The sequence below is a fragment of a genome, unplaced genomic scaffold, assembly GCF_019419815.1.
Source record: "Pyrus x bretschneideri cultivar Hongxiangsu unplaced genomic scaffold, Pyrus_bretschneideri_v1 Contig265, whole genome shotgun sequence".
In the NCBI taxonomy this organism is placed as follows: domain Eukaryota; kingdom Viridiplantae; phylum Streptophyta; class Magnoliopsida; order Rosales; family Rosaceae; genus Pyrus; species Pyrus x bretschneideri.
The window spans coordinates 962,624-977,652 of record NW_025999574.1 but is presented as its reverse complement, the minus strand read 5'-3'; the positions used below and the strand labels follow the sequence as shown (position 1 = coordinate 977,652).

Sequence of the window (15,029 nt, the reverse complement as noted above, 5' to 3'; positions counted from 1 at the left end):
ATACAACAGCCCAATTGTCCGGTTGGATAAGGAAGACAGACAACAGTTGTTGGAGGACGGCCAAACTTGGTGCATGGTCGGATGCAGTCTTCCTTGGTTTTGCACGGACTTTACCCAGCAGGACATTCTCCACTTGGACCCTCACTCAGTCCTTGCTCTGATGTCTACATTTAGACACACACACACACACACCAAAAAACACGTGAAAACGAAAGTGTTTTAGTAAACGAGACAAAAACGATGTGCAAAAATCACAAAGAGAAAGAAGTTTTACCGAAGCATTGAGCAAAGAGGATGAGAAAGCAAAAGAAGAGCGACGACTACAAGCTTCGACTACATGGTCGTTGTATTATCTTATATCCCTTCCAAAAGAACTTAATTAACAATATTTGACAAAATTCTGAATGTCAACATGCGCTTATTTATACTGTAATTCGAATGATCCAATTAATAATATTACTTGAAATATTGTAAATATCGACAAACATTTATCTCGTATTGACCATAAAATTATTATTATTTATTTATTGTAGGTAGAAATTTAATCTGCACTGGTAACACATGCATTGAACCAGATATGTATTTTGGCACTTTATTGATGATAATTTTCTGCTATAAATAAATAAAATACATGCATTGAACCTGCAATTCATTAAATCTCCGCCCTACTCCAAATCCAATTCATTAAAACAAGTTCCAAATGTTGAATCACTCTCTATTTTCCAGTTACATTTTACAGAAATGGGGAAATATGATGGGAGTGGCAGCGGCACGCCCGTCACTGAGCATTAACCACTTGGGTTACAAGTTGCCCACAAAAACGTATTACATGCAAGGAAACGAAACAACAAAATTACCCGGCCCTACAGTTCCAAGATAATAGGTATTTACTATTTATCTTACTATTACTATACAAATATAGATCAAAATTTCACCAAAACCATGTACATACGCTCTTGAACTGATAAACACGTCAGAGCGGTAAGAGAGATTGTTGAGTGTGTCGAGAACATGGCCCACTGAAAAATTCCAACCTCTTATATTATTACACTTGATAAATTAGGTTGCGTTTGATAAACTAGGTCGTGTTACTGCCATACTGAAATTTTTTTCGAGCTTTAAGAATCTCCCAAGGACTCAGACGGTCAGAGCCCCTGAAGTGCTTCACTCTCTGCTAAACCTGTTGTGGGCATAGATATCAATGATGCTACTTCAATCGAGTAATTAAACAGTTAACGAATACAAGATAAATATATGTATTGCAGCTTGGTTACGAGAGAGAGAGAAAGAGAGAGAACGAAACACATAAAAGAAAGGAAACCGCGATGAGATAGAACGGAACAACACATGAAAGTACAGCTTCAACAAAGATTTGATTTCTCATTAGATTCATTGCCACATAAAACTTCTGAATTCATGATGATTTCAACTCCAACTTCTTGAGTCAATCTGTTCTTCTGAAGTAGCAGGTTCAATTCAAACAATACTGTTTGCTTATACTGTTATCTACGTCTTCAATTGCGCTATTTATAATGTCAATCCTCAAACAATGTAGTTTGGTGAACATAATAACACCACAAGAAGTTGCAACTTTATAAAAACAAAGATCCTACACTAGCCGGCGCAATTCCTAACCTCGGATGCGTAGTATAGCCTTTAAATTTGTCTATGAGTTCTTATATGTCATATTTACAAGATTCTCAACCACATACCTTGAATGAACTCATGGACTGGAGGGTCTTCCATGAACATGCTTCTCATTCTTTACATCCTTCGAGGCAATGTACAAACTAAAGAATCGCAAATCTTTCTAGATTACCTGAGCATGTCTCCGCTGTGTAATTTTGGCCCGCTCAAAGCTGGTGATATGCTGAACGTGTTACCGTTGCCATTGCCATAACTTGAATGATGACCAAGAGGCATCGGCCTATCTGGAATCTGTGGCACCTCAACATCTCCCTCCAGCATTTTCAGAGCTTCCAAAATGGTAGGCCGTAAAGCCACCATTACATGAGCACACAAAATGCCGACCAGCAAATATCTCTCCATTATGCTCTTTGGATTCGAATTCGCATTATCCCCATCTCTAACCAACGAGAAGTCTAAAGCTTGCTCAGCTTTTCCAGATTTCACTAATGACCAAGCCCAATCTGTGATCAAAAAAGCACGAGGGGAACCCGAAGATGACAAATCAAGTGCCTTTCTCCCACACATAATCTCCAAAATAACCACTCCAAAGCTATAAACATCGCTCTTCTCGGTCAGCTGTCCATAAAGAGCATATTCAGGGGCTAAGTATCCATGAGTCCCTGCCACTCTAGTAGTGAGATGAGACTGGCCTTCCATGCTCTGTTTTACAAGCCCAAAGTCCGCCACCCTCGCTCTCATATCGGCATCTAGTAGTATATTTGTAGCCTTAATATCTCTGTGATATATCGCAGGCTTCACTCCATAGTGAAGATAAGCTAAACCCTTGGCTACATCCAAGATTATGCTCTTTCTTTGAGGCCAAGTCAAGGGTCTCCTTTCAATTCCGCTCTGACTACTAGGCTGAGAAATAAAGAGATGGTCATCTAGATTCCCATTCGGCATGTAATCGTAGACAAGGTATCTGTGACTTCCTTTCTCCTCGTAACTGTCTTCCCCCTCGACCACACAACACCCTCTAAGCGGGACAAGATTCCGGTGCTTCAAATTGCTAATAATCTCAACCTCATTGCAAAATTCAGCATCCCCTTGAAAATCAGATTCTATAACTTTCTTAACAGCAACCGTAGTCCCGTCCTGCAACACACCCTTGTAAACAACACCAAACCCACCACGACCGATAAAATTCTTCTGTGAAAAGTTATTAGTAGCCTTCTCAAGGTCCTGAATTTTAAACCAAATTGAACCGGTGTTTGGTCTCACTCTAATCCTGGCATCTCGTTCATCCAAGTCAAAACCGGATTCCATTCGAGAACCTCTAATCCTTTTGTTCCTCCACCTTCTATCATACCAAAAGTACAACCCCAACAAACTAGACATGACAAACACCGCAACCCCAGCGCCAGTGAGGCCGAAAACAAGGGCAGTATTGCTCTTTTTCGACGAACGCGCATTGGAGGAAGACAACCCAAATATACAGTTCACAACACCATTGCTCTCAGGGCCAAACTCATTGACAATACCAGCAGCATAAAGAATAGTAAAGTACCAACAGTCTTCAGTGTGAGAAGAGTTACCATCGGCGGCAAGCAACATCTTCTGAATGGCAAAGCCGGCGTCGACACAGCCCCCGCAGGAGGAGAGATCGGAGAGGTCAGGGCGGCAGGCGGAGTCGAGGACGGTGGAGTTGCCAAGCTTGGAGACCCAATCACTGGTGGACTGAATATTGGCGCAGATGTTGGGGGAGATGACAAACTGGAGAGGGTCAAAGCAGTAGGAGACAAGATTGGGAGAGAGGGAGAGGGAGGAGAGCTTGGACTGGAAGTTTTGGAGGCAGGAAATGGAGGTGGGGAGGTTGGGGAGTTGGAAGAGGGAGGTTTCTTTGAGGTGTTGGGCGAGGGAGATTCCGAAGAGGGACAAAAGGGTTTGGCAGCAGGGGATCTTGGTGAGGTCCTCCGACTCCATTTGTGTGGTTTTGGAAGGAGGTTGGAAGTTTTTGCAGGTGGAGGAGTTGAAGGGGATTCTTAGGACATAGCTCAGATCCACTGGGCATGCTGCTGTTGTTGTTATATTTGTTCTTGGGGGAGGAGATGGTGCTGGTGCTTCAGCTGCTGTCGATGGAGATAAGGTAGAGAGAGAAAGTAGAGAGACAAACAACCAAAACCCAACTTCAAGTTTCATCATCTCTTCTCTGTCTGTTCTAAATTTTCAAATTTCTAAATTCCTAAACTTCAGATTGCGGGTTGTGTTTGTATCTAGTTGTAGAGAGAGAGACAGAGAGAGAGAGAAGTTGTAGAGAGAGAAAGGAACTGACTTTCCTGTGCTGAGTTCGAGTTCTGAGTTGGGTTGATATTTCACTCCTCCTCTGAGTTTCAGAGATGAGCTTTAGGATTGGTCAGTCAAACCTCCTCTGTTTCTTTTCTTCTGGCTGCCGGGATGGTTGGTGTAACAGTAACCGTCAAAAGGCGCGTGGCCTAAACGGCCCTTTTTGTTGACAAGATTAGAATATGACGTGCATGAACGTCACCGGAACGTGTTGGACTTATAGATCCGGTAATTGTATTAATTAATTATTAATTTGTGATTTAGAATTGGAGGACACTCATTTTTTATACACATTTTTACATCTATTCTGTAGGATCTCTTCCGCTGAATGGTCCATACTTCGATTGATCATTTATAGGTTATCTTTACAAAAATCTAAATCTATTAAGACATTTTTTTTTCTTCAAGTACAACGATATATTTTATATTAAGAAGAGGTGGAGTGCGACTTAAGCCACACAAATAGGCAACCTAATTTAGTATCGAATTTGCCATCCACGAAATTCAAACCTAAGACCTCTCACTTACAAGTGAAGAAGAATACCACTAGATCATAATACTAAGATGACTATCCTTTAGTCTAATAGTCATAAGATTTGGAATTTGAGTGAAGAAAATGGACAAACGGTTTTGCATTGAAATATTAAAATGACTATCATTTAGTCTAACGATCATAAGGTTTGGAATTTGAGTGATTTTTTTTATAAACATGATACTTGAGGGAAAACTAAAAATAGATGATTTTGATCGTTAAAATATAGTACAAAATAGACCCTACAAAATGTGTGTCAAAACATGTGTCCCTCGATCCTCACCCTTTATTTACAATTTAGATGGAGTCTCCGATCAAGCCCTAATAAGCTGGTAATTCAATATGGTGCTAATTTCTCGTTTGAGCTTGCTTTACAAATTAAATCTCATCATCATAAGTGTTTGTCTTTGAGGTCTTCATTCATAAATCTTTTAACAAAATTCACTGAAATAAAAAATCATCTAGCGTTTTAACTATCAATGTGAATATTTCATGGTTAATCGAAAAATTGTGATCGTCTATATATCTTCAGGTCATAGTTAGATAACGAAGCATATTCTAGTTTCGATGAAATTTTGCGGGGATGATCTTTTATTGATAACATAAGTAATAGTTGGTTCATATTATGAAAATAATTGTCGAGGGGACTAGACAAATGATTAATGCCTTGTTAAGTCATTGCTAACTAATATCGCTTGAGCACTCACATCTACTATTAATTAAAAAAAAAAAAGGAAATATGCTGGGGAGATCATTTTTAGACTACATTTGTAGACCATACGATGTGTCACCAATAAAAAAATAAGCTTGTTAATCAAGCATTTAGGTAATAATTCAATCTTTCCTTCGCCCTCATTCCTCTTACAAAACCTTAAATCCACATATTCCATAGCCACCAGCCCTTTGGTCCGGCTCAAGGCCATTGGCAGTCCCTCTCTCCATTTTTTTCTCTAGCCTTTCTCCTTTATCTGCTCATGGACTATTGCTTCTCAATTTTTTGTCTTAGTATCTCGCCAATAAGTGTCTCTTTGGTGAGGTTATTTGTGAGTCTTTCTTTATGAGTATTTAATTTTGTATTTATGTGATATCGAATCATCTGGATCCACTTTGTTGGAATCAGTATCTTCGTTGATGGTGTTACTCGTAAAAATGGACACTAGTCGGTTCGTTGTCGTTGTTCATTATATTAAGGCTTTGTGCATAGAAGCTTTCATAAAAAAATGGAGTTTATCTAGCTTTGGAGTGCCATCTCAAATCTCTTGAGTTTGGATGTGGATGATTTCAAGACCTGGATGTGTTTCTTTGCTTATTCTCGGGCATGTCTCGCCCTCAATCCACCAGTACGGTGACAATTAGATTGGCTAAGTTGGCATTTTATTTTATGTTAAAGTTTCCTTGAATTAAATATTATCTCGAATGTGCTCCTTGATATTTGTAATGATTCTTAATTTTATAATAAAACCGCTATCTAAAAAAAAAAAAAAAAATTCAATCATCAACAATCATATTATGTTATTTACAAAATATAATTTTAATAAAAGTCTCTAGCATTACTCAAAAAAAAAAAAAACACATTGGCAGATTGGCTACCTTTTCTAGGAAACTTCTTGTTATAACCATCTTCACAATGAAATAAAGAAAACCAAACTAATAAAAACTAGGATAAAACATTAATTACATATGCCTTTAAATATATAATATCAATTAGTCCACGGTTGCCAATTAGCTACGATAGTGTGTTCGTCCCCGTTTCTCCAAAAAATGGACTAGTTTATAATACTAACTTGTATAATAAAAAACAAATTTATTAAAAGTAAACAACTAATTAGAATTAATTAGAAAAAGAAAAGAAAAAAAATGAAATCAACGTGGTTTTAAATAATTACATGTGTATTGAAGGAAGCAGCTTGGACGGATCTACCCCTCTCACACACGCGAGGATGATGAGCATGATTGAACACACATTTCAAAACATGTGTATGGCTTCAATTGCCAAGCTTGCAAAGCTACCCTAAAAACAACGAGGTCCCAAGGGCTCTTAATCACATCCATAAATACGTCTACTCAAATCAAACGACTAATTGACTTCAAAGGCGAGATAACAGTTTATAAATTAACATATTAAAGAATGCCATGCATATCTCTATGAGTTATTATCGTGTTCAAACTTATCAGGTTTAGAAGGACATGGTCTTTCACCGTGCGACAAGAAAACACCTCTATTTTCTTAGTTTGAATGACATAATCGGCTTTCGACACTTGTGTAGAATTCGTTTCAGAACAAACAAATTTTAATAACAAAATTACTTATTTAGTTAAAAAATCGAGTTATTTCCTATACAACCATATTCTATACTAAGACAAGGTGATCTGACTAAGCCACACAATGAAAAATCTGTAACTAAGTATCAAACTCTATTTAAATATTATATATCATCATTATTCAAATGAGTCGAACTTAAAACTTTATGTCAGAACTGAATATGTCTACATCACTTAGCAAAGAAAAATTAAATATGTTTTTAATAGGGGATTTGTATATTCTAAATCTTATAAATTGTTTGTATTAAAAGAATAATCTTTTAAATTAATGATACTTAATTCAGTGGAATATGTTGATGCTCGAATCTATACAAGCGCGTGGGAAATAATTTTGCCGGCTTTGGATAAGAATAGGATAGAATGCTTAAAGAGAAAAAGTCTGCCGGCTGCATGTGGCAATGCCCTATTATATAATGAAGGATCTTCTTCAGGTTCTCTTTGTGAGGATTTCGGAGACCTTCCAATTATATATATTCATCATATATTGTGTGGTTAAAAATTATTATAAATTTTTGTAGGGATACTTTGGATGCGGTTCCTAATCCTTAACATTCTTTGATTAAAACCTTAATAGTATTCAAAGTTTGATCAAAGTCCATGGACTTTGTACATCTCATTATATTACTATTACTATTTATATTTTTATAGTTTTGACATTAATTGTTTGATATTTTATGAGATTTATAATCCTATAAATTTAAAATCGCTCATTATATTATTATTAGAAACGGCTACAATAAAAAAATTCAAACATTTTGATTGAATAAATGGATAAAAACTATGTAAAAATAAGAAATAATAAATGGCAAAAGAATGTATCCATAGTGTTAAAAAAAAATTGGTACATTTTATAAAAAAATGATACATTTCACATATAACAAAGTGGTACATTAATAAAGAAGAATGGGTACATTATAAATAAATTAGGGTAAAGATAAAAGATTAGAAAATTATGAGTACAAATGAATTTTTAAAAAATATAGGCGCTAAAAGAAATTAATACATGGGTACAAAAATAAACTAAAAAGAAAATACAACAAATTTAAAAAAAAATGTTGCAAATTAAAAAGTGGGTACAAACTAAAAATATAAATATATGATACAAAGTTTAGGCATAAAACATAAATATACCATATGTAATTTTTCTATCATTGATTAAATATACAATGTCACGTAACGGTATACACATGGGTACAAACACAAATAAAACTTTAAAAAATATGGGCACAAAAGAAACTAATATATGGGTACAAATTAAAAATGAAAAGAAAATTGGTACAAATTAAAAAATATTTGCAAATTAAAAATAGGTACAAACTAAAAATAAAAATATATGATAAAAAATTTAGCCATAAATATAAATATACTAATTGTAACATTTTTAACACTAAAGGAATATATTTAAAAATAAAAATATTTTATTATTCAAATAATTAATGATGTTATTAATACCCAAGGACCTTGATCAAAAATTGAAAATGAATAGAATTTTAATCAATGGAGTAACAAAAAGCAGGATGTGAACCTAATTTTTTCAATTTAAAATTGAATATAAATAGAACCAGATAAAAACTGGCCGCACGATATACGATGAACGAACGTGATTGGAGGATCCCCAGAATCCTCACAAAGAGGATCCAGAGAGGATCCTCATTCTAATATAATATATCGGTGTGGTAGCAAAAACTCATCGCCTTCAGTTTTGATGAATGTGTACTTACAAAACAATCAACATATTTGATCAAAGACCAAAGCCTCACGCCCACGAGGGGGATTTGGCAAATGGTCTGATGCTTAAGTCAGTAACTCTGAATAGCAATGTTCTAAAAAAGGGCCTAGGCGCTAAGCGATGGTGAGTCGAGGTGTTTTCTTGCAAATCGGTGGGAAAAATCGGATGGGCTTTAGGCAGCCGCCTAGGCAGGGCTAGGCGGTGCTAGGCGGTTTTTTTTTTTAATGAAATTAAAAAATAAAATAAAAAATCCTATCCAAGTCTAAGTGGTTTAAAATTGTGAACTTGTTATACATGTGTCATCCTACAACACTCCTCACTATGATTATATGGCATATATGCTTAATGTGTTTTTAAATTTTGGACTTGTTGGATACTCTTTTTGCATTTTATCATTTTTTTATTATCTTATTCATGAATTTCATACAAGTATAATTTTTTATAAGTGTCAATATGCACTTATTTACAAGATATATAAGAAATTTACCTAAATCTGCCTAGGCCGCCTAGGCACCCGCCTAAACCCCAACTAGTCGCCAAGGCGCTAGGCGCTAGCCCGCTGCCCGACTAGCACCTAGAGTTTTTTAGAACCTTGTAGAATAGAGTGAGTGTTTAGGTATCTGTAGCAAAAAGCTTCCCAAAATATGGTGAGATGAAGGTATTTATAGGAGTGGTCGGCCATAGGTTAGGGTTTTGCCCTACACATATATTGGCCAAGATATGTCATCGGTTTGATGAATGAGGAAAGGATATTCCCAAGATATTAATTATGAGATAATATCTATGCGGATGAACATCCATGATTGATTGTGATAGGGATTCCTTACTGAATAAAGTTGATCTTTAATTGGCAATGTATGAAAGACAGGATTTAGTCGTAGTTAACTACTTGAACCTTCAGGGGTGCTGAGCTGAGGAAGGGAATATTTAAGAGCCCTACACATTTGATGAGGGCAATCTTGTCTTTCTTGAAAAGAAGTTCAAGCGTCATCATCTGATTTTTTGGGATTATTTTTGGCTCCACAAATGGGATTAATCCATGACACCACTTTTTTTACACAACTTTTGACGCACCTTCTTGTAGTGCACTTCGTAATGTATTTCAACGATCTGAACCATCTATCTTTTAGGTATTTCCTTAAAGATCATGTCTACCAAAAATACTCAAATTTGAAACCATATTATCGTTGGATTAAGGGTTTAAGGTTTCTTTATCGAACCATAATCGTCAATTTTTTCCACTACAAATGAATATATTAATAGTTTTGAATTTGTCTAATTTTTACAACAATAATTTATGAATGATGTTTTAAAAAAAAGACGATTCAAAGCAGTAAAATACATTATGAAGCGAGCCTCACAAAACGTGTCACAAATTTTGTAAAACAGGTAGTGATACAATACGCCTATATATAATATATATTGAGCATCAACGGCTCATGCATCTATCCATTGAGCACTCCAACTTAGAACATAGAACTCAGAACTTAAAACGTACACATTATTATAATTCCACTTGATCCCCCTGGGCAGGACACAAGGACAAATTACATATTTGCTTGGTTTTAAAAATGCATGTGCAAAGTGTGTCACTACTGTGTATAAAACAAATAAACATAACCGTCCAAAATTGTCCTTCAAGTGGTGGCATTGCTTTTCATCTCATTGTTTACTGTCATTAGATGAATTTGATTCAATATTTTTTTTCAAACTCATTTAACGAAAATCAATGAAGTGGTGAGTGAGTTGCTTCATTTATCTGACAATGGACATGAGAAAAACTAACGTCAGTGACCGCTAATGCCAATGTTTCCCGTCCTCCACAATTTGTCCACTCAATGACAAATTTGGCGATGATTGCCATTCTGACTTCCACGCTACGGGGTTTTAAGTGGTATTCTCAACACATAGTTTGAGGAACCTCCTTATTTGATGAGTGATCTTCTGCTTGATGAATCTAATACTTAATTTTAATTGGAATGGGGCTTGAGGGGACGGGCAATGTTGCTCTATTAAAGAGTTAATCCTTTCTAATAGCTTTGAGTGATTCCTTCTGATTGTTTTGCGATTAAGAGAATAAGGCAACAAGAGTAGTTCGATGACCTAGTCTTATGTGCAGTTTGACTCGTCTAATTCTTTATTTTTTTCTCCTTTGTTTAATTTTCAGTTTACATCCAACATACTCTCATTCGTTATGCCATAATATAATGTCGATTTTCTTAAAAAAAGGTTGGTAAGCAAATATATTTCCTTTTTGACATATGTGGAAAAGTAATACTCAAATATTATTTATTTTTGTCAAATACTCAGATATTAATTAGGGACTTTAATTGAAATTGGAATAAAGTTAGTATGTGAATTTGACAATATGCAGTGTATTAGTTATTGATGACAATTACATGAAAACTTCCAACAGTGATACGCATGTGCCTAACAAAGTTGACATGAACGATCGATTTGTAACTAAATCAAATTATATTATACTCTATCCATATATATATATATATATATATATTTGACATGATATTGTAATGAGACGATTTCATACAATATATTCTAGGTTTGATTACGAACGCTAGTGAATCACAACGATAGTGGCAAAAAATAAGTTGAAATGTCTCTATGAATCTTCCCGTCCACTAAAAAGATAGACTGTCGTTGTAAAATCACCAGTTGATCTCCTTTCATAAAGAAGGATACATGATTGGTCTCTAGAGATGTAACATCTCACATCGTCCAGGGGAATGGATCTTATAAGCCTTATATGTATATTCCTATCTCTACCTAGCATGAGGCATTTTGGGGACTCCCTGGCTTCGAATTCCATTGGAACTCCGAAGTTAAGCGAGTTCAGGCAAGAGCATTCCCAAGATGGGTGACCCTCTGGGAAGTTCTCGTGTGAGTTCCCAGAACAAAACCGTGAGGGTGTGGTAGGGGCCCAAAGCGGACAATATCGTGCTACTGTAGGGTCTCGGGTCGGGATGTGACAATTTGGTATCAGAGCCAATCCATGGTCGGAAGTGTGCCGACGAGGACGTCAGGGCCCTAAGGGGTGACCTTTTGGGAAGTTCTCGTGTGAGTTCCCAGAAACAAAACCTTGAGGGTGTAGTAGGGGCCCAAAACGGACAATATCGTGTTACGGTAGAGTCGAGCCTGAGATGTGATGGGGGCCTGGGCCGAGATGTGACAAGAGAGGTGATGGAAGTACAGAAAATAGTGAGGTTTACTCGGAAATAACCTAAAAATAGAAGCGTTTTAGTGTAAATTTAAATAATAAAAAACGACATTACTTCATGCATGTCACAATAACACACACACTTTTGCCCCATCTCACCAAAGAAACAACACTCATATTTTGCCCAACAAAAGCTCCTAAGGAAACGCTTCTTCATCTTTGGATCCCCAGCCAGTCTCTTCCGATACCGATCGATCTACCTCCCTCCTCCCCCTCTCCTGCATGGGGGATCATCCACATTGAGCGTCGACGTCGGATCTCTACAACATGCTCGGAATATCGAATATCTGCAAAGGATACAAATCCTTTGTTATGAAATTGGCCCCCAACCATAAGCACGGAGACTCAAAGTTTGCAGACAACCATGACACCACCAAGGTAACATGCACACATTCATAATCCCTAATCATTAATCATGCAATTAACACATCTTTTACGAACGAGGAATTACGTTTGTTAAATGTAATGACGTGTTACATATTTGCAACGATTGTCTTTATAAATTTATCTATTAATTGACAGTTTAGTGATTTATCTATCAAATTTACATGTATCATGATCTTGAAAAATTTTCTAGCTTGTTCCTGATGTAAATCTATGCTTAATTTGCATAATGATTGTGATCCGAGGAACAGGACGACGAAAATTTTACAATTAGTTACCCAACAACGCCGGTAGGGGGTTTCGATAATCAACGAAGTATTGATGATAACTTCTTGCGCCGAAGTCTTTCAAGGACCTCGAGTAGAAGATGTAAGACACCTACACCGAGGAGCTTCTCAAGAAGTGCAAGCCGGAGCACCACTCCGACACCCTCGTCGTTGTCAAGAAATATGAGTCGAAGGAATGCCATGGAGACCGAAATTTCTGCTTCTGTTTCGAGAAATATGGGTCGAAGGAGCACTTCAGAGATGGAAATTCCTTCCCTTCTATCAAGAAATATGAGCCGGAGGCACCCATTTGAGACTGAAATACATTCTCCATCACCCACCACAGCATCAGCACCAGCCTCTCCAGCGCCTGCCTCTCCAGCTCCCGCTTCTCCATCACCCGCCTCTCCATCGCCAACCTCTCAAACGTCTAATGCCAGTAAATCAGGCACGTCTGATCAACCGGAGTCTTTATCAAGAAGTGTGAGCAAGAGGAGCACAACCCCGATTGTCTTCTCTCGGACAACTGCAAGAAAGAAACCTCGTCCGATTGAGAAGAAGCTTGCATTCACACTTGAAGAGTTGTGTCACGGGTGCGTAAAGAAGATCAAGATCACAAGAGATGTCATCAACAATACTGGGTTTGTCGCTAACATTACCGACAATTTCTTACGTAATTAGCAGTCTCTGTGTGTGTGTGTATATAATGATGTGTGTATGTGTATATATATAGTGATGTGTGTGTGTATCTACAGTATCATTGTCCAAGAAGAGGAAACACTGAAAATAAACGTGCAGCCGGGATGGAGGAAAGGAACGAAGATTACATTTGAAGCGAAAGGCGATGAGAAACCAGGTTACCTCCCAGCTGACATACTCTTCTTGATAGATGAAAAGAGGCACCATCTGTTTAAGAGATCAGGCCGCGATGATTTGGAAATCGCTGTTGAGATCCCTCTGGCAGATGCACTGGGAGGCTGCTCATTTCCAGTTCCTCTGCTAGGAGGAGACAAAATGACACTTTCATTCGACGACATCATATATCATGGCTATGTAAAGGTCATTCCAGGACAAGGAATGCCAAAGCTTAAAGACCCAACAGCGAGAGGCGACCTCCGCATCACATGTCTCGTAAAATTTCCGACACATGTGAGCGATGAGAAACGAGCAGAAGCAGTTGAAATTCTACAAGATTGTTCTTATGATTAACAGTTCAAATATCTCTTCATCACATCTGACTTATGAGCAGAGGAGCCAACTAGCATTGTTTTTTTTCGATCTTTTCTCTACGGGACGAAAAGAAGAAAAAATAGCACTTGTTGAATTTCTAATTGCATTGCATCTAGCCATGTACATAGCTCTCCAGTGGACCTATATAATGTGAGAACAGACATATATAAATTCCTCTGAGAATTTTGTAAAAGATAGTGTTTGTAATGTATTTGTGCCAATCTTAGCAATCTTTCCTCAAGTTTGTATTTTTCGGATACCGCGGTTAAGCTTCCAACTAGTTATCTTTCCTACAGAAACCCTACATGCTAAATCCCAAACTCCACATGCTTTACCCTAATCTTCCAACTAAATCCAAATGTTTTATGGATAGAAGCACAATTAGTACAACAATATGAATATGGCAGGTAACGTAAGATGGACTTGATGTGTTCCATACGAAAAAAGCCTCGATTATGGCACTGAAAATCTTAAGACTCTAGCCAAACAACGGTAAAAGTAAGCCAGCCATTTACAGAAAACAAAACGAATTAAGTTTGATTTGATCTATTCCCTTTGTACTTTGTATGAAAAGCTTCATAAGGGTTATCAATTTCCCTAGTACATTTTCTTTTGGTAAAGAACAACAAAAATCAAGCACAGATGAGAACTGCGTTTCAAATTCGTAACCTACAGGTTATTGCACCTCAAGAGCTTGAGTTTTTCGATGGCGGGTGCTGCCCAGCAAGAAAAGGTACTTCTACCACTGTTCCAGTAATGCCATCTCCAACAACTATGGTGTCTTCCATTTTATTTCTTACACATGCTCTCAATTTATTTCACAAATCATATATTTTTTATAAAATGATGAGTGACGACGAAGATAATGTTGAGCCAGTGGACTCAACAAGATTCCGTACCTCTTCTTCTCTTACGGATCTGAAAGACTGCACACGTTTCGGGCTCAGCAGCTCGAAAATACAAATGTTTCTGAGCGATCTCGATAAATCTCCATAAGGAGCAAAGACCATGCTTCCTTGACCGTAAGACATAATCTCTGCCACCAAAACCATAGGACTCTGCGCAAATGCAAGCTCATGTGTCTGCCACCAACATCACACAACTTTCACATCGATAACAGAAGTTCCAGAGAAAAAAAGCAGCACCTTATTATTAAAATATCCCACATCGACTGTATCTATAAGAAAAGAAGAGTTTAAATATCATAACTCCATCCTAACTAATATCGAGCCCTTTTGTGATAAAACCCACACATGTCGGACTGTGCAGGTAATAATTAACAAGTTGCCGATAATATATATTAGTGTTGTTGGAAGTGCGCTTTTAGCCCGTCTCTCTAATAATTTGACACTTATAAAC

At 37.1% G+C, this 15,029-nt stretch overlaps 3 protein-coding genes across 4 annotated transcripts; 2 read left to right on the top strand and 1 right to left on the bottom strand.

Moving 5' to 3' along the window:
* Window positions 1-648: 648 nt before the first annotated feature.
* On the bottom strand, window positions 649-4,035 carry LOC103946310 (probable receptor-like protein kinase At1g11050). Of its 2 annotated transcripts, none has more exons than XR_007259530.1 (2): window positions 1,713-4,035; window positions 649-1,180 (listed from the first exon to the last, which is right to left on the bottom strand). XR_007259530.1 is itself a non-coding variant. In XM_048587299.1 (2 exons), exons 1-2 carry the CDS (start codon window positions 3,829-3,831, stop codon window positions 1,165-1,167), a joined length of 2,028 nt encoding a protein of 675 aa, XP_048443256.1. In that variant the 5' UTR covers window positions 3,832-4,035; the 3' UTR covers window positions 649-1,164. The 2 variants fall into 2 exon arrangements, 1 of the variants encoding a protein (XP_048443256.1); XM_048587299.1 differs by having other exon boundaries at window positions 1,820-4,035.
* Window positions 4,036-12,451: 8,416 nt separating this feature from the next.
* Window positions 12,452-13,121, top strand: LOC103938875 (putative protein TPRXL). Its single transcript, XM_048587347.1, has one exon. The coding sequence runs from the start codon at window positions 12,624-12,626 to the stop codon at window positions 13,119-13,121; it is 498 nt and encodes a 165-aa protein (XP_048443304.1). The 5' UTR covers window positions 12,452-12,623.
* Window positions 13,122-13,175: 54 nt separating this feature from the next.
* LOC125478773 (dnaJ homolog subfamily B member 13-like) lies at window positions 13,176-13,660 on the top strand. The gene has a single exon (XM_048587346.1). It carries the CDS (start codon window positions 13,176-13,178, stop codon window positions 13,647-13,649), a length of 474 nt encoding a protein of 157 aa, XP_048443303.1. The 3' UTR covers window positions 13,650-13,660.
* Window positions 13,661-15,029: the final 1,369 nt, after the last annotated feature.

Coding starts and splice junctions, on each gene's coding strand:
- LOC103946310 (XM_048587299.1), bottom strand. CDS start 3,831: ATGATGAAACTTGAAGTTGGGTTTTGGTTGTTTGTCTCTCTACTTTCT.
- LOC103938875 (XM_048587347.1), top strand. CDS start 12,624: ATGAGTCGAAGGAATGCCATGGAGACCGAAATTTCTGCTTCTGTTTCG.
- LOC125478773 (XM_048587346.1), top strand. CDS start 13,176: ATGTGTGTGTGTATCTACAGTATCATTGTCCAAGAAGAGGAAACACTG.